At 32.2% G+C, this 19,951-nt stretch overlaps 1 protein-coding gene across 1 annotated transcript in view; it reads right to left on the bottom strand.

The window, feature by feature from the left end:
- Positions 1-18,521: 18,521 nt before the first annotated feature.
- The window catches only part of LOC139523131 (mitochondrial inner membrane m-AAA protease component paraplegin-like), a 133,005-nt gene continuing 131,575 nt past the window's right edge, over positions 18,522-19,951 (bottom strand). Inside the window, exon 19 of the mRNA XM_071316930.1 lies at positions 18,522-18,896. Coding sequence (XP_071173031.1) covers positions 18,729-18,896 — 168 coding nt within the window. The 3' untranslated portion in view covers positions 18,522-18,728. The remainder of the gene's footprint in view (positions 18,897-19,951) is intronic.

The following is a 19,951-nucleotide window of genomic DNA, read 5'->3' on the forward strand; positions in this document are numbered from 1 at the left end:
AATTTATATATCACTTTTGTATATCAAATATATCTTTAAATGTCCCTTCAGTACTGTTCGTGATACTAGAGGCCATAATATTTGAATATACAGAACCTAAAATAAACGTTAAAGATCTGATCAACAACAAAGGTCAAAATAAATAATGAGCCATATATGGACAGGAAATATGAGCTTTACATAAGGTCGATAATGTCCTACAAAATGATAAAATGACAACAAGCAAATAATTCAACAGTCAGACTTTGGCGCATGTCGGATTGTGTTAATGACTTAAACGGTCAATTGGCAATACGTATGGTTGTACTACAAAAGTACTTATTCCAAATCTTCAAAATAAAGTCTTAGTCAATCCATCAAACCAGAACGATACATATTGTGATAAATTGTCGTGTAGCATGTCCGCAAGTTATTAACAGCTACTAAAGACATTAATACGCATAAAAAAGTTAAATCACAAAAGAATCTGAACTCTGAGAAAAGAATTCAAATGTGAAATTCCATGATCAATTTGGTAAAATCAAACGCTAAAACATATCGAACGAAAGGAAAACAAATGTCCTATTCCTGACTTGGTACGGGCATTTTCTTTTGTAGAAAATTGCGTATCGAACCTGGTTTTATAGCTAGCCATAAACCTCTCATTTGTATGACAGTCGCGTCAAATACCATGATTATATTGACAAGGATGTGTAATCAAAACCAACAATAATATAATAGGAATAAATGTAAAAGAAGGGGGTACAGTAGTTAACGTTGTGTTATAATCTTACTTACAATGAAAACAAACAAAAATATAACAAAAAGCTTATAGACAAAGTACATAATCAATAAACAACTGCGCCATAAGTGCATGATACCCGTCACATTTTCAAGAAAAAAGTCCAATTACTTCGCCATGTCATATCAAAAATCTTTAAAAATCAAAAGGGAGCTTACATTATTAGATATAAAGAATTTAACAAAGTTTCATTAGAATTGGTGAAAGCATTTTTAAGTTATTTCCTAAAACTGGAAGTTCTCCCCTTTTTAACGAGTAAACCTATAATGTTATTAAATTCTTAAGGGAGCTTACATCAAAAGATATAAACAGATCACAAAAGTTGCATGAGAACTGCTGAAAGCATTTTTGAGTCATTGTCTGATAACTGGAAAATCCCCCTTTTTTTAAACAATAAAACCCTGTCACTCGGAAACGTAATATCTAAAATTTATGAAAAACGAATGATAAAAGATAAAAAAAAATCACCAAAGTTTTATGCAAATTTATTAAAGCGTTTTTAAGTTAATGTCCAACATGTTGACGACAGACGGGCGGACAGACGAACAACTGTATATCATAATATGTCCCGTAAACGGGAGTGTTAAAATATATGACAAGATTCAAAGTAAAGTTAATATCAGAAATTATCATTTACAATTTGTAATAAAGAGCTGGGATCTTTTGATTTGAGATAATTGCATAATGACCTTGAAATGCACGTTACGGTCACATTCAAATTTAACGTTCTAGATTTTCACATTTGCTCTATCTTCTTAATGGTACATTATAAAGTGATTTGGACATTAACATTGAGCAAAATGTGTTTTAATTGATATTAAAGAATGTTATTCGAAAGTGTTCTTTTGCAAACCGGACTATTTTTCAATTCAAAATCAAACCGCATGTTTTCTCGTATAAATTGATTAATATGTGTTCACGTCGGGGTCTGTTGTTGTCTTCGTTACTGTATGAATCTTGGTCAGTGTCGAAGACCTTTTCTGATCTGAATTTCATTTAAATTCACATCATTTGATCTTATGTTAGTAGTTGTTTCATTTGGTAATCATATACCACATCTTCTATTTCATATTGATAGGAGCAATTAGAATTCCCGTAATAGCAAGAATATTGTTATCAAACCATTTAATCTGTCGTGACTCAGTAAAACGGAAATTATCACAGTGTATCATTATATGATCTCATAATGCTGGCTAACACAGAAGTATGTTATAAATAGTGATAATAATGTACTTATTCATTTTTTATAATAACAGATATTTTTTATGTGAAACTTCAAACTTGTTTTGTAATAAATTGACGATGCAATGTATTTAATGGCGATTCAATTCAATTGTTATTCAAGTACTTTGAAACATATATACAAGGAAACAGGTTGGGGCCACTGAAATTTTAATTCAATGTTAAGTGATATCAGATAACGACTACTTTCTAATGAAATATTTAATTTTATATTGTTTCAGGAATTTTTTTGTTGCTCTACATCCGTGCGTATCATATTTAAAAAAAGATGCTCTAAATGATAAGAAATAAACAAACGAAATAGAGATGGCCTTTCCTTTGAAATGTAAAATACAATGAATAAAATGATTTGAAATGTCATATACATATATGTATAATGCATCATTAGTTGCTTAATAATGTAAAAAAGACAATTTAAATGATATCTTTATGATACAAACTAATACATAAAAACTACGCCAAAGTTCTTGTGACAATCTTTTGTTGTATATAAATTTCAACATGAACAATTTGCTGGTGTATGTAACAACGTATTAGATTTTACCGTAAAAATCTATGTATTACCGAAAAATTATACCAGTGTTTTCGATATCCAAACCTAGTAAAAACCTTTCCTAAATTTTATCATCGGTTCAAAGACATCATTTGAAAATATAAATAAACATGTAGACATCTTATACATTAAGGTATTTCACATGCAATAGTTTTGATAATGTTCTTTACAAAGCAAAAAAATGTCGGTATTCAACCCAAAAGTTAATAAACCCTTTAAACGGATTTATTTAGAACGGATATAGTTACGATAGTATTGTCAGGTCATTCAAGATGGCATATTATGGCTTTAATATTGATTAACTTATATGGTCTTTGCATCGGAAATGAACACATTTATTCTAAAACCAGTTGTTGGCGTGATACGGGTTATGTTTTTCTCATATATTTTATGATGGTATGATATTAACAGGAGAGATTGAGCTTGATATTTCTATGATGAAGACATGATTTTGCAAACAGTTTAATTGAGGGTTGGAGCTGGCATGTCGGTAGTCGTCGGCTGTTTATTGCTTTTCGGTCGAGTTTAGGTCTCTTTTTATGTGAGTTATCATTGATATGTCCATAATTATAAATTTACTGTTAACAAAATGTTGAATTTTTGAAATACTAAGCCTTTGCTTTCTCAGGAATAAATTACCTTAGCTGTATTGAGCAAAACTTTTAGGAATTTTGGTCCTCGATGCTCTTCAACTTCGTTCTTTATTCGCCTTTCTAATATTTTTTTATTCGAGCGTCCCTGATGAGTCTTTTGTAGACGAAACGCGCGTCTGGTGTAAATATGAAATTTTAATCCTGGTATCTATGATGAGTTTATTTGACACATTCCTCATTTAATTCTTAATTTTAATCAAGGTAACATACACACCATAGTCATCAAAAGACCGTCCTGACCGAACAAAAGCATTTAATCAATACAAACATCAGTCATCAAAAGTTCATCCTTATCGAATTAAAACAAGAAAATCAATGTATTTTACTAACAAATTCATAAAAAGCTACAGATTTAGCAACACTAATTCCACAAAATTGAGATTGATATATTGTGCTCCATTCGATTGGAAAGTTGTTGTTCCACGAGTGGCAATCGTAACGATATTCATAGAATCCAATAATGATTTTTTACATAAAACGCATGAAATGTTTACTACACTTGTTATTCCATTGATATCTTCTACATGCGTTTCACCATATGTTTACCATGTGTTTTGAGTAACAGGTGGTAAACATACGTTGATAAACGCATGTGAACCACATTTTTACAAAACATATGAGAAACATACGTTTGATCATATGTTTACCATATGTTTTAAAAACACCTAGTAAACACGTGTTTAAAAACATGTGGTTTACATTTGTTTTGGAAAAACACCTGGTAACGCATGCTTTGAGTAACACCTGGTAAACATATGTTTGAAAACAGGTTGTAAACGTATGTTTTGAGTAATACCCTATAAACATATTTATGTTCAAAAACATATTTTTTAATAATTTATATTACTTTATATTACGTATATTAAGGGGGCAAGCGTTAAACTTCAAAAAGAGATGGGGAGGGGGGAGGGTATAATTTTTTTTTCTGACTCAGAAGTTTTTTTTCGCACAAAGTGTGAACAAATTTATTTAGTTTTTCGACGCTATCAATCAAATCATTTTGTTAAATTTTAACACTATATAATATGTGGGAAATCTGCATTCAGGATAAATTTTTTTTCATCTGCTTGACCAGAATATATTTTTTTCGTCAAATTGGGGATCATAATTTTTTTGAAGAAACATACCCCCCTTTTGAAGTTAAATGGTCTTCCCTTAGTAAGTGTCAGATTGTCTACGGTAGTTTCTGTCTTATTCAATGAGGCTCATTAGAATTAGTGGAAAGAAGCATTTATCATTTTAAAATCACGACAAACAATAGTCACTAAATTGTGTCCCTCTAATCTGCCAAATCATGCTACTAGAACAAATGTAATTCTTGGGAATAAACGTCCTACTCAATTTCTCTTTTCTATACAACTCACCCTACTCTAGGATTTGCATAGTAAGAACTCAAACACTCTCACTAATTTTTACAACTTTATCAAACTACTACCACTAAAAAAAGAAATGTAACAAACTGATTGAATAAAAATAAATATGAGGTTATAGATGGGGGTCCTTTATATCTTTATTACTTAATTTTCAGACAATTAACATTTTCTCTGATTCTTCATTTTATAATTTGTCCTTTACTTTCAATAATTCTCAATATTCAGTCTTTATAATTACGTACTTGAACCCCATGACTCTTAATTGTTCTTAAATTCTATTTTTTTTGTTTTTTTATTCTCCACTTTCTTTTCTTTATTTTTTTCTCTTTATTCTGCCCTTTAATTCGTCGATCATTTTTTATTCTTTCCTCCCGAAACCATTTACAGACCCTCATACACGTAAATATACGAGAGTACGAAAACCCGGAAGTCATCCAACCGTTACCATTTTGTATACTAGATGAGAACATTAACATGTACAAAGCATAAGGTGGCACGGTAGTATTTCCTGGCCCATAAGGGATAATGATAGTCTTTTTAGAATGTTCACCACTTTCTAACACTGCAAAAAATTCTACATTCACAGTTAACTGAAGTACTTTCATTTTACTATTCAGAAATGCATTTGAATATGTATCATGACCGTTTACTTTTTTTGCTATTTTTAAAAACCTAAGGCCACTAGTACTTTTAGGACTTTTACGGTGCAGTGAATACAAAATTCTCAAAAATTCTCAAAAATTCATTTTCATCTGTATTCAAAATTATTTCATATTTTTCTACACCTGATTCATCCCTCAGTTTGGGAAAGTATGTTCAGTTGATACTGTATTTTTTGTCCAATCACACTGTTTAGATACATTTACCTAAGTAGGGTACACAAAAGAGCAACCTAAATTCTGGAATCAAATACTACCGTGCCACCTTAAAGGTGAACGTTATGATCTTATTAATGCTATTTGTTTGAAATGTCATAATTTCACCCAATTACAAAAACCGCGCTGAAGTATTTCATTATTTTACTTGAAGCGGTGAATAGTGAAATAAAAATTAAAAAAAATTGTCTGTGACACTAAATAGCTATATCCCGTATTTCTAAATTTGTCATTTTGGTGTTATGATCTAACAAATATTCAAATTAATATCAGAAAAAAAAATGAAAAAGTCTTTGGATTTATATTTTTCTTTATTTATTTAGTTTCGGAGGATAAACTAGTTGGTTGTCCTAACTATTTTTAACAGAAATTCCTTGGTTCAATGTATGGACGACCTGAATACCAAAACATATATCAAAATTCAAATACTCTATGTGGTATTTTTTTTATTTTCACTGGACCTTTCTATTTGTATTTGAATAGCACATCCGAGCTCACCCATGAGCAAGAATGTTAGGCCCGGTGTTTCTGCCGTGTTTGGGGAAAAAATCCCTGAGTCCGGATCGATCATCAGTTGTCGACTCAATAAGTTGTATATTGGCGTGTTATTTATGTTTTTTGTTTTATTGCATATATTATATTGGACCATACACCGGTTGTCTTTGGATAACATATTAGTTTATTATAATGTCGTTTTTGTGAGCTCAGTATCATATTGTGTTGTGGAAGGTCGAGCAGACTATACCCGCTAATGCTTTGATAATAGTTCTTGTAAATTTGTATGTCTTTTATAAGCTATAATAGGCTGGTGATTAAATATGTTCACACATTCAGGGTTTAATGAAATAAGGTTCCAGTGTTTTGTAATTATGTTTTTATAGTTTCTGTATAGATGGGTTGAATTTTGTTAACATAACTAGTGGTTGTTCCCGTTTCGTCGGGCGTTGTATAAGCAGATTTTCCCTTTCTATATTTTGTGTTTGATAAAACAAAATCGTTGATTTCAGATATTTCATACCCCCGTTTGAGGAGACGTGTTTTAAAAGCTTCCAACTGTTTTTTTAAGTTTAGTTCTGCTACTGGTGTTTCTGATGTATCTCAATACTTCACCCATGATAAATCCTTTGAAAACACTTTTCGGGTGTGAGCTGTATCTGTGTAGATATTGAAATGTTTCAGTTGGTTTGATATGGGTTCGGACTATATAATCCAGCCGTCATCCCTAAATCTGGAAGTCATTATCATTTTGTTTCTGTACTGAAAGCGTTGTAAAACGTTTTCAAGAATGACAAACATTGTAAGGTCTGCTAATTAAGCAGATGCCGAACCGCCCATAGTCACGCCCATGGTTTCACGGTATAGTTTAGTGTTAAAAATAAATTCATTGTTCTCTAGAATAAGCCTTAATAAGCGAAGTATAGTGTCCTTTGGTGGAACTTTGATTTCATACTCGGTTGGATCAATTTTGGTCAGTGCCGCGTTAGTGGCTTCTAGTATTGCATTAAATGTAAAGCAAATGTACATATTTTTTGCATCGAATGTTACTACTAGATAGCAGTCTCTTTGGGGTTTTATATTTTCAATCGAATTGATAAAACTTGACGTATCTTTTATATATATGTATATTGTTTCTTAAAAAGTGGAACAAGAAAATAATCGATATAGTGCCCAATATTTTGTAGGGGCGTTCCACACAGTGATACAATTGGTCGACCCGGAATTAAATTTTCTCTTCTAGCTATTTTATTTCTCTCCATTTCTGATAGTATATTTTGGGATAGTGTATGTATTAAAGGCAACAAATAGAATTTTCCTATATATAAAAGATACGTCAAGTTTTATTAATTCGATTGAAAATATAAAACCCAAAAGAGAATGCTATCTAGTAACATTCGATGCAAAAAATATGTTCTCATGCTTTACATTTAATGAAATACTATAGAAGCTACTTACGCGGCACTGACCAAAATTGATCCAACCGAGTATGAAATCAAAGTTCCACCAAAGGACAATATACTTTGCCTATTAAGGCTTATTCTAGCTAGAGAACAATGAATTTATTTTTAACAATAAACTTTACCGTGAAACCTTGGGCGTGCCTATAGGCGGTTCGGCATCTGCTGAATTAGCAGACCTTACAATGTTTGTCATTCTTGAAAACGTTTTACAACGCTTTCAGTACAGACACAAAATGATAATGACTTCCAGATTTAGGGATGACGGCTGGATTGTATATTCCGGACCTCTGGAGGAAATATACGAACTATTTACAATAGCTAATACTGCACACCCGCACTTGAAGTTCACCTACGAATTTTCCCGTAATGAAACAATATTCTTGGACACTGCCATACACAAAGGAGAAAGATTATTTAAGGAAGGCATACTAGACATTAAAACCCATATCAAACCTACTGAAACATTTCAATATCTACACAGATACAGCTCACACCCGAAAAGTGTTTTCAAAGGATTTATCATGGGTGAAGTATTGAGATACATCAGAAACACCAGTAGCAGAACTGAACTTTAAAAAACAGTTGGAAGCTTTTAAAACACGTCTCCTCAAACGGGGATATGAAATATCTGAAATCAACGAAATTTTTTTATCAAACACAATATATAGAAAGGGAAAACCTGCTGATACAACGCCCGACGAAACGGGAACAACCACTAGTTATGTTAACAAAATTCAACCCACCTATACAGAAACTAAAAAATATAATTACAAAACACTGGAACCTTATTTCATTAAACCCTGAATGTGTGAACATATTTAATCACCAGCCTATTTTAGCTTATAAAAGACATACAAATTACAATACTATTATCAAAGCATTAGCGGGTATAGTCTGCTCGACCTACCACAACACAATATGATACTGAGCTCACAAATACGACATCATAATAAACTAATATGTTATCCAAAGACAACCGGTGTATGGTCCAATATAATATACGCAATAAAACAAAAAAAACATAAATTACACGCCAACATACAACGTATTGAGTCGACCACTGATGAAGCCGGACTCAGGGATTTTTTCCCCAAACACGGCAGAAACACCGGGCCTAACATTCTTGCTCATGGGTGAGCTCGGATGTGCTATTTAAATACCTTTCTATTCATCCTTTAGTTATAGACATAACTTGTCGATTGTGCCACAATGACCATTAGAGGGGTTGCGTAGGACCTATATGCCAAAATACGCGTGAAAATTAAGAAATAAGCAATTTTGAATAATGTTGCGACCCGTTAGCCCCTTATTATAGATATACCTTATACCTCATTAAGAGAGGACCAAAAGATATATAGACGATATGTTCCACAACGCATATCAGAGGAAAAACGAAGGACCTAAACATCGAAATACGCGTGAATATTAAGAAATTGCTGATTTTGAATAATGAAATGGACTGCTGCTACCCGTCAGCTCCTAATTAAGGGGTAAACATTATACACCAAATCAAAATTTATGGATAGAGGAATAAACTGAGTATAAACAATATGAGCCGCAATGACCATTAGAGGGATTACAGAGGTCCTAAATAACAAAATACGCGTAAAAATGAAGTAATAGCCAATTTTGAATAATGAAATGGATACATGTATTTTGAATAATGTAATGGACTGCTAGGACCTTTCAGCCACTAATTACAGATATATCGTATACCCCATTCTGAAGCTTTTTAAGAGAGGAACAAAAGGTATATAGTCAATATGGTCCGCAACGGTTATTAAAGGAGTAAAGAAAGACTTAAATAACGAAATACGCGTGAACATTGAGAAATAGCTTATTTTGAATAATGAAATGGACTGCTGCATCCCGTCACCTCCTAATTAACGAAAAAATCATACACCAAATTAAAGCTTATTTATAGAGAAATAAACTGAGTATAAACAATATGAGCTGCAATGACCATTAGAGGGTTACGGAGGACCTAAATGACAAAATACGCGTAAAAATGAAGGAATAGCAAATTTTGAATAATGCAATAGATACTTTGAATAATGGAATGTGATCCTTCATCCCCTAATTACAGATATACCTTATGCCTCATTCGAAAGCGTATGTAGAGAGGAACAAACGGATTATTGTCAATATGTTCCGCAAAGCATGTTACAGGAGTATCGAAGGATCTAAATATCAAAATATGCGTGACTATTGAGAAATAGCTAATTTTGAATAAAGGAATGGACTGCTGCAACCCGTCAGTCTCTTATGAAGGAAATATTTATACACCAAATTAAAGCTTATTGATAGAGGAATAAACTGTGTATAAACAATATGTGCCACAATGACCATTAAAGGGGTTACGGAGGACATAAATGCCAAAATAAGCGTGAAATTTTACAAAAAGCCAATTTTGAATAATGAAATGATCTGCTGTGATCCTTCAGCCCCTAATCACAGATATACTTTATGCCTCATTCGAAAGCTTATGTAGAAATGAACAAAAGGTATATAGTCGGTATGTTCTGCTACGCATATTACAGGAGTATCGAAGGATCTGACTATCAAAATACGCATGGACATTAATAAATAGCTTATTTTGAATAATGAAATGGACTGCTGCAACCCGTAAGCCCCTTATTTAGGAAATATTTATACACCAAATTCGTTTACAATATGGAGACTCCAGATGTCTACAAAGACATTGATGAAAACGGGCGGCTATGGTTCGACACATCCAACTATCCAAGGGACCACACTTCCGGTTTCGAGGCTGGTCTGAACAGGAAAATTATTGGAATGTTCAAGGATGAATGCGCCGGAGTCCCAATGACTGAATTTGTCGGATTGCAGCCAAAGATGTACGCGTTCGAAGCGAAGGAGGCCAAAGGTGTGAAGAAGTGCGTTGTCAAAAATGAAATGACCTTAGCAGACTACAAGAGACGTCTTGACAAGCACGCTGTCAGCTACCGGACAATGAATAAAATCAGAAGTTGTAGGCATCAGATATATACACTTGAGTGCCACAAGAAAGTCCTATCAGGCAACGATTACAAGCGTTATATCCTGCCTGACGGAATTAGCACCCTTGCCCTGGTCACTACAAAATCACCAACCATAAATAAATGAGCGGCATACGGGTACACAATATAGTTATCCCCAACAAAACCCTTTCAAACACTGAGCTCGAGCATGCTGTAACTGCCTTAAAGATTCCACACTTTCGGGGTGCGGTCATGCGTGACACTCTACCTCCCAAAGCGTGGCACACCGAATGTGGCATCTTAAACCACGACAGATAGAAGGGTCGTGGAACTCACTGGACGTGTTGGTATAAGCCCGGACCGACTTTGACTCTAATGGATTGCCACCGCCCGACGAGGTGGTAGACTATTTGCAGCCTGAGATCAGATTCTACACTGATGAATTGCAGAAGCGAGGGTATACCTATAAACACACTTTTATCAAGTTGATACCGTTAATATACCTTGTTAGTAATCGGAGGTGTCGGGAGGGACTTTATCACGATTTATTATTAATTAAGATAATCTAGCTGTTACCATTATCAATTAATCATATCCCATGACTAAGGTTTGTCAAATATATTGATGACTATTTTTTTTTTTATTTTAATGGAAAACAGTTATCAAAGGATTAAGGGGAAATATTTCCTCTGGATACTGTCGTTTAGGTATAAACAAGCTTCTGTCTTACATTCATAAATTCTATAAATGTTCGACAAGGTAATTGATGTTTTCAAATATCAACAACGGAACCTATGATCGCTATGTCTCGTCTTCGCGACACAAATATTGCACGCTTGACAAGTCCGGTCTAGATATAACGCTAAGTATACCTACAGGTGGTAACTCCGATGCAAACAAACAGTTATTGTCCAATTCCAATGTGACAGTCCCTGTTAGTTACAGTAAAAATGATTCCTTTCACGATCAGAAGCTATATCCAGTCTCTAGTTCCACATCATTACCATGATTAAAGTTTTGAAAAGTTTATACTTTTTCAACTTTCAAATTGATTATTTGATTATTTGCTTTAATTTGACTGCAATATGAGGCAGATGTTACCCATTAAAAGACAGTTAATACTACCAAAATTTAGTGTACTTAATAGATTGCTATCGTTAGGTCAAGACATCATAAGAAGAGGGTGGTAAAAGGGTACTAAACACGGAAACACGTGAAACAAAAATCGCAAAAACGTTGCACGAAAAAATCGTAAATATTAAGGAAAAACTTACCAGAAGTTATTAATCTGTCATTCTTGAAGATCATGCAGTCTTTTATAATGGAAATGGAGACCTGGTGGTCAACTTTTAGCGTCCGCTACGTGCATCTTATTTGAAAAAAAAATATTATTCATAGTAATTTGATGGACTTCATTAATACAATGCATATTGCGAAAGTAGAATGGTAACACCATACATCAATTACTAGTAGATTACACAAATTTCAGGTATTATAACACACTGACTTTTTATCAAAAGCTAGATATGCACAAGAAATTAAAAGCACAGACACGAAACACAGAAAATAAATAAGAGGAAACACGAAGCACGCAAATCGAGCCAAAAACGAAAAAACGAGAAATAAAAAGTCAAAACACGAAAATCCGGGAAATAAAAAGGCCGAAAACGTTGCACGAAAATAACCCTTTACCACTGTCTAAGAACATATCCTCATTATATACATTGTGTGAAGCATTTTCATACTATCATGTACTAGTCATAAAATTGAGAAAAGACATGGGGAATGTGTCAAAGCGACAACAACCCGACCATAGAGTAGATAACAGCCGAAGGTCACCAATGGGTATGCAATGTAGCGAGAAACTCCCGCACCCGGATGTGTCCTACAGCTGGCCCCTTAAAAAATATGAATAATAGTACAGTGATACTAAACTCCGAATTATACACAAGAAACTAAAATTAAAAATCATACAAGAGTAACAAAGGCCAGAGGCTCCTGACTTAGGACGGGCGCAAAATTGCGGCGGGGTTAAACATGTTTATGAGATCTCAAACTTCCCCCTTTATCTCTAGCCAATGTAGAAAAGTAAACGCATAACAAACCTACACGTAAAAGGTAGCTCCAGAATATGAAGTAATACCTATGGATTTGCTCTATCAGAACTTGCTTGTATGTGACATGCTTATACGGATTGTGATATCGATGAAGTGTACACATAAGTGCTTTCACTATGAATTCCACACTAAATGGAACTGGAAAATCTTACACAGCTCTTCTGTTACAACATGCATACCAGTAGAATGAAACACACATATCATAAATAGATACATTGAACCTTAAAAAAAGAACCACTTTACAAAATCAGTAATATATATATATATAAAAATAAGATATACACCACACCTCTATCTAGTGTTTAAAAAAAGTATGTGTTGTGCTTTAATGTTCGCTTTTAATAGTAAGAAAACCGCTCCTGAACGTTATATATATTATCCAGAATGATCCACTTTTTTTTTATTAAAAACAAATTGCACGATTTTTGTACATTACAAAAATCCATAATGTATAATCGAGAAAAGAATTTATGTTCTCCTTCGCTTACTCATCCGAAAATAAAACTTGTCTGATTACCTCAAAGACAACTTAAGACTCGTATAAATTGGGAGATGCACACAAGCAGTTTTAATAAACGTTTTAAACAATATGTTTCATTCATATTTAAAATATTAAAGTCCAAATTATATAAAATTATATTAAAGTCCAAATTATCGGCACAATCCTGGAATCACATATCTACAAATACAAATAATATGAATTAGAACAAGAAAAAACTTCCATACACAAGCATTGTAATAAATAATATCTTAATATAACTGTAGAACTCGCTTTGGTGTTTTCTCGATAATTAGAAAAAGGGGCCAAAATAATTAAATAAATTTCTTGAACCGAATTACTTTTATTACGCAAAGAAAAATAAATACAATTATTTTATTAAATAAGAAATATAAGTGTATCAACCACTTTTGCTGCTCTTTCACTTGTGGGTTTAGGTGTCGAGGTTTTCCGACATTAATCAATCATGGTAAAAAGAATCATGGATCATGTGTATAAAATTGTGATCGATCGATGTTTAATTGATTATTTTTATTTTCCATGCGTTTCAAAACGTTGTGTAAAATGCATCAATTTAACAGGCTTTCAACTGTAGATCGCCAGTATATATGACGATAATGTAAATTTAATGTCAATATTTTCGATAGACTAGCAGAATTGAAAGCCGCAGAGTAACGATAGGTCCATGTCATTTATTTGTGTTTATGACCACGAGAGGACTGTAATGCCAGTCAATGTCATTTAACACTTCAATCATCATTCATGTTTAGTCTTGCTGTCTATTTTAAGACTTATCCCCTACGGTTAAGTAAGCACTTTTCAGACAATTCGCTTGCAGTCAATTTATAACTGTTCAGTGGCTTTTCAAATAATTAATTATGATGTTGAATTGTTAAGCCTAGATGGTTCCAATTACATTCAATATTACTAGTTTGATTAATTTACAATTTCTTTGTTAATTGTACGATTAAACGTTATTAATGAATTATACATCATTTCTTATAATACCTGATTAAATTAATGATTACATTGGCAAGTAATCATGATTACATCTGATTACAATAAAGTACAAAATGATTCATTCGAATGATGTTAATAGAAGTATATAACGATTAAAACTGTAGTAGGTTCTGAGAAAGGATTTTATTTCATAAAAGTTTCTACAATAGGAAATGCATGTACTACGTCAGTAATATGACAGTTGTTATCCATTCATTTGATGTTTTTAAGCTTTTGACTTCCCATTTTGTTTTTCAATGGAGTACGGTAATTTGTTATTTCACTTTATGGTATGATATTAACTAATAACTTCAAAATTCATCGATGTCATAAACAACAACGATTCACAACATTTATGCATGAGTCACTGTTTATGGCTGTTTACACTACACCATTGTATAACTATTAATATTTCGATTGAATGAAAGTTTGTAATGCCTCTTGGTTATTGTCTTTCTGAAATATTACAGTTTTTATATGGATTTCAGTTATCAGTCAAAAACGTATCTAAAATTGCAAAAGTAATGTTAAATAATCATTTAATTTTACATGTAATTATATTTACCAACATTTGTTCATTTTAAACAACGTATTTGTCACAATTGTTGTGTGTGCTAATTATAATATTATACAATTACTGTCTTTTGATGAAGTAAACAGAGGCGGATTTAGGGGGGGGGCGCCCCCCCCTTTTTTGGGAAAAAAATTTGGTTGCTTATATAGGGAATCACTGAAGCGTGACTAGAGCGGGACCCCTCTTAGGTCAGTCAGTGGGCCTCTACTTATGAAAATATCTGGATCCGCCACTGGTAAATATGCGGTTTTATTGACTTTTGAAAAAATGATATTGACTGAGGCCGACGGCCGAAGTGAATATCAGTTTTTCAAAAGTCAATAAAATCCATATTCCGAGAAAAGAAAATGTAATTAATGACAAACATATACCAAAACAAATTTTACACGAAACATTTTACCATAACATTGCATGTAAAAGCGTGTGACGTTTAGCGCGGTGAATAACACTTTCTCAGGTGAATATGCTTTTTTATTCAAAATCCAATTCATATAGAGAAACCTACTAAAATAATTTCAATATAGATTAATATAGAATAATTTCTGTTATCTTTTATCATATAGCGCTAGGTACAGAATACTCAATAGGTAATGAAAATAAAAACATATTGTAATTGATTTCCTACATGTCAATTCAAAGATGAATCACAATATTAACAAAGGATAATAATTCAGAAATATAGATGTTTTAATTCTATAAATTTATTATAAATATTATTCATATTTCTTTTGATTCATTCGATAAAGTCTAATAAACCAAACATATTTTAATAATAATCTCTATTTTGAGATGTGTCAAAAAGTTTGAAGTTGTCTTTGTATGTCCAGATGTAATACCTGTATTACTTAAACATATTAAAGGGGAACTAGCTGTCAAGATCATTTTCACCGATTTGACTCAAATTCTCATATTTGCAAGTGAATAGTTCATTGTAATCAGAATGTCGTAAATATAAATCAGGATAACAAGATATTTTAAAAATAATTAATTTAATAAAATAACGTGTAATCAAAATTGTGTCTCATTTATTATAACAATGATTACTTGAAAGGTTGTAACCGATTACAGCTGATTAATGATTACAATCACTATTACCCAAGTCTGCTGTCAAGGTTAGTAACAACTACTGGACACAGACTGGACATATAATTAATTACTGCAAGCGAATCGTCTGGACAGTAATGCATTAACCACCCTGGATACGTCAAAATGTGTTTGAAAGACTAAAAGTACTCAATTGTTTGTTGATCTGTCATTTAGGTGATGTTTACATCAAAATGAATGTTTTTTTTCGGATCAAAATTCGTTTACTAGTGTCTGTTAGTATGCACTGTATGTTATTGTGCTGATATGGTCAATATTGAGTCATGATACCTACGGCAGTCTGGCTATGCACTTGTATTATAATCTTAGAGAACTGATCGTCGATTGTTGGTTTACAGTGCTCTAGAACCATTAAGATACGAGTCCGGCAAGTAGAGTTAACCCTCTACTAGCTACTAGTTTCTAATGAACGCCTTGGCTATTTTCAGAACATAAAAATGTTCCTGTCTCACATAGTCCTGTTCTATCCTGAAAAATAGCAAATGTGAATGCTGCTACAGTTGAGTCTCCAAGCAGGTAATTGACAACCTGTTTCTTTTCGACATGTTCCTCAGCTGATCGGATTTTTGAACTACATAGTATACAACACTTGCTTGGAGCTCTCACAAAAATGTCATATCATTTTCTAGTATCAATAAGATAAAAATATGGGGTACGATTGCCAATGAGAAAACTATCAAACAAGGTTCAAATGAAGTGGATGTAGTATTTATTTATCTATACTGAAACTATCAGCTTTTCTTAGAATAAATCAAAGTAATGAATGTGTTGTTCAATGGTTCAACAAAAAGTTGTCAATGGTAAAAATCTTTGATTTTCTATCGGAAAAATTGGCCATAACTTTCTTGATACGACTCTTCTGGTCTAGTAAGAAAGTATTAAAGACAACATGCAAGACCAATCGTCTTTATTTTGTTTTGAAAAGTTGACACTAATAGTTTTGACTTTTCATTTTGCCATTTGCTAAAGGACTTACAGTCAAGACTTTTCTTCAGATTTTTTTGTTTTATTATTTTACTTGATACTAGCATTCATACTAAAACATTTCATATTTTTATGAAATTGTGCTCAACATTTTTGTTTTTAAGAAAATAGCTTTGAAGTGAACACAGATCTATAGTATATTTGACAGATCAACTAGAATAACTTGTTTAGTCATCCGATTTACACTAGTAAAACAGATGTTTTCTTCATTAAAAGTATTCTTATGTGCTGTTACAACAATTTGAAGATGAATGATTGCAAATGAAACAAATATCTGACAGGGACAGAAGGTTGTGTAAGTAATAATTACAAAAATACTGAACTCAAAGGAAATTTCAAACAGGAAAGTCTGTAATCAAATGGCAAAATCAAAAGCTCAAACTCATCAAACGAATGGATAACAACTGTCAAATTCCTGACATGATGCACAAAATGTTGGAATAAACCTGGTTTTATAGCAAGCTAAACCTCTCACTAAATTTTCACTAAAAGTGTTCTGATGTGCTGTTAAAATAATTTGAAGATGAATGATTGCAATGAAACAAACATCTAATAGAGACTGGAGGTTGTGGATGTAAAAAGTAATAATAACAAAAATACCGAACTCCAAGGAAAGTTCAAAACCGAAAGTCTGTAAGCATATGACAAAATCAAAAGCTCAAACACGTCAAACAAATGGATAACAACTGCCAAATTCCTGACTTAGTGCAGAAAGTGTTGGATTAAAACTGGCTTTATAGCAAGCTAAACCTCGCACCTGTATGACATTGTATTGACAGCGATGTGTGAACAAAACAAATAGACATAACAGTAAACGTGTCAAAAAAATGGGTACAACAGTCAACATTTTGTTATATTCCTATGTACACAGGCAAATATGTAACAAAGAAACACAAACAGGCATATACACAAAGCATATCAGCTAAAATGAAGGACAAGTCTACAAAAATTTATAAGTATAAAAGTGGAAAGTTTATAGTGATGACATACATGTAGGTATTTTTTTAGGTAACAAGTTATAAATAACTTCAAGTCTTAATCAAATAAAAAGTTTCAATCTATTTATGTCTTTTAACGATTTTCATGGAAAATCATATTTTTATTATTCCCAAGAGACCAATCTTTGACCTAAAAGCGTCAATAAGAAATCAAAAGTGTCAGAAAGGCAATAAGTGTTTCAGGAGGATTCATTTTTATATTTCATGGGTAAAATAACCAAATGTCTGTGAAAATTTGTTTAAGCGAGTAAAAAGGGTATAAATAGACACATATAAAAATAATTTTTACAAAAAATGTTATTTGAAAGTTACTTAGACAAGTAATGCCACTTAATGTTTTTAGAGATCTTCTTCTCCTTTTTTAATTACTACATAAAGTATTAAATTTAGCATCAAGAAACTTCATTTCAACGTAACTCAGAAATTTCTTTTGATGCCATTCTACATAGTTTAAAATACTTTCCTTCTTTCCTCTTGTTAAATAGATAAAATACCCCTGTAATTCAGTGGTTGTTGTTTGTTCCTATTTATCCTATTTGCTTTTCATTCAGTATTTTGAACATAAATCAGACAAATATCTTTTTTTCTTGAATTGTTTTACAATTGTTATTTTATAGCCTTTTATAACAGACTATGCAGTATGGGTTTTGCTTATTGTTGAAGGCCCTACGGTGACGTACAGTTGTTAGGTCTCTTGCAGAGAGTTGTCTCAATGCAATCATACCACATCTACTTATTTTTATAGGATACACCTATAATGTTTTGATATACCTAACTAAGATTCCAAACTTAATGAAAATTCAAGGAGATACCATCAATAAAAGAGACCCTTTATTCACATTGTGATATATTTATTACAGTAGGTAACAAAATGTCTTCAATCAATAAAATGAATGATATTTAAGCAAGTTACATGACAAGTAAGTCATGCTTTTCTGTATTCCAAATTTGTTTTCACACCAGAAGCAGATTGTTTTAACATCACAGCCATTTTACTCTTAGTCTTTGTGAATAAGATTCATCTATGACATATACTTCTATTTTTCAGCTGAATCTTCCATAGGTTTATTATTATCAATGTCAGAAGAAACAGCTAATGGATTAACAAGTTCTATTTTATTCTTCTCTCCATGTGGAGGAGGTCCTATTAGGTCTTTTATATTATCGTATGTTATAACTTCATTCTTTAGTAGTTCTTCTGCCATCTATAAAAAAAGAGAATCTTGAACTCCTAGTTTCAATTATGTTTTTTAAACATTTCTCCCGTCTTAATTACTGTTGTGAATTCAAAGTGAGTAATTTAAAGCTTGAAATTTGTACAGACATTGGTTATTATTTGTGGGATACTAATTTTTATAGACTTTGATAAAGATGAACAACAAATTTAAATGATCAATGAAGTACAAATTTTCTATAGGCTTGTGTGGAGACTTTTGGCTTAACCATGAAATCTAATATCCACAAAAATACAATTTTTGCACAATCCACAAAAATTGGTACCCTAAAAAATAAATGAATCCACGTTATGTTGACATTTATACGTCATTTGTTGTTTTTATTTTTGTGTTGCTGGGTTTCCATCACACTGTCAATTACCATGCATCTCTTTTATTCAAATATAAAACAATAGCATTACTGTAGCATTCTTTAACCTTTTGACTCATGTAAGAAATTATATATTTGGTCATTCAGTAAAAGCAGTGTTTTGATCTTTTGGTAGTTACGGTAAATTTTAATTAAAAGCAACAATACTCCAAAACTTAAATTATTAATTCCCCCTGCTATCAAATATAATTGTTTAAAGTAATCATGATCATTAGCTCTAAGTAAGAGAGAAATAACTAGATGAATGGTCACACTTGCAGAAAAAGCTTGAAGCCATTTTTAGAAGTGGAAATTTTCAAAGTCCAAAGTCCATCATAGTAGACTCACATACTTAAAATATGATCAATATACAAAGGCATATAGAAAAAAAGTCTGTAAAACTATCATTTTCACAAAAGTCCAAAGCCTGTAATTTCAGCAATAATTACAGGGCAGAACCAAATGTAAAGTTGATCTGTAACTCATTATAGTTGATTCACATACTAAAAATCAGCTCAATATGTGAAGGCATTTAGAAAAAAGTCTGTATAACTGTTATTTATGGAAAGATGGAATGACCAAGTGATGGAATGACAAAATGACAGAATGATCAAATAACAAAATGAAGGAAATGACATACAAGGGTTAAACTATATGGCCCCAAACTAAGTCAGCA

This window comes from Mytilus edulis, chromosome 5 (assembly GCF_963676685.1).
Source record: "Mytilus edulis chromosome 5, xbMytEdul2.2, whole genome shotgun sequence".
In the NCBI taxonomy this organism is placed as follows: domain Eukaryota; kingdom Metazoa; phylum Mollusca; class Bivalvia; order Mytilida; family Mytilidae; genus Mytilus; species Mytilus edulis.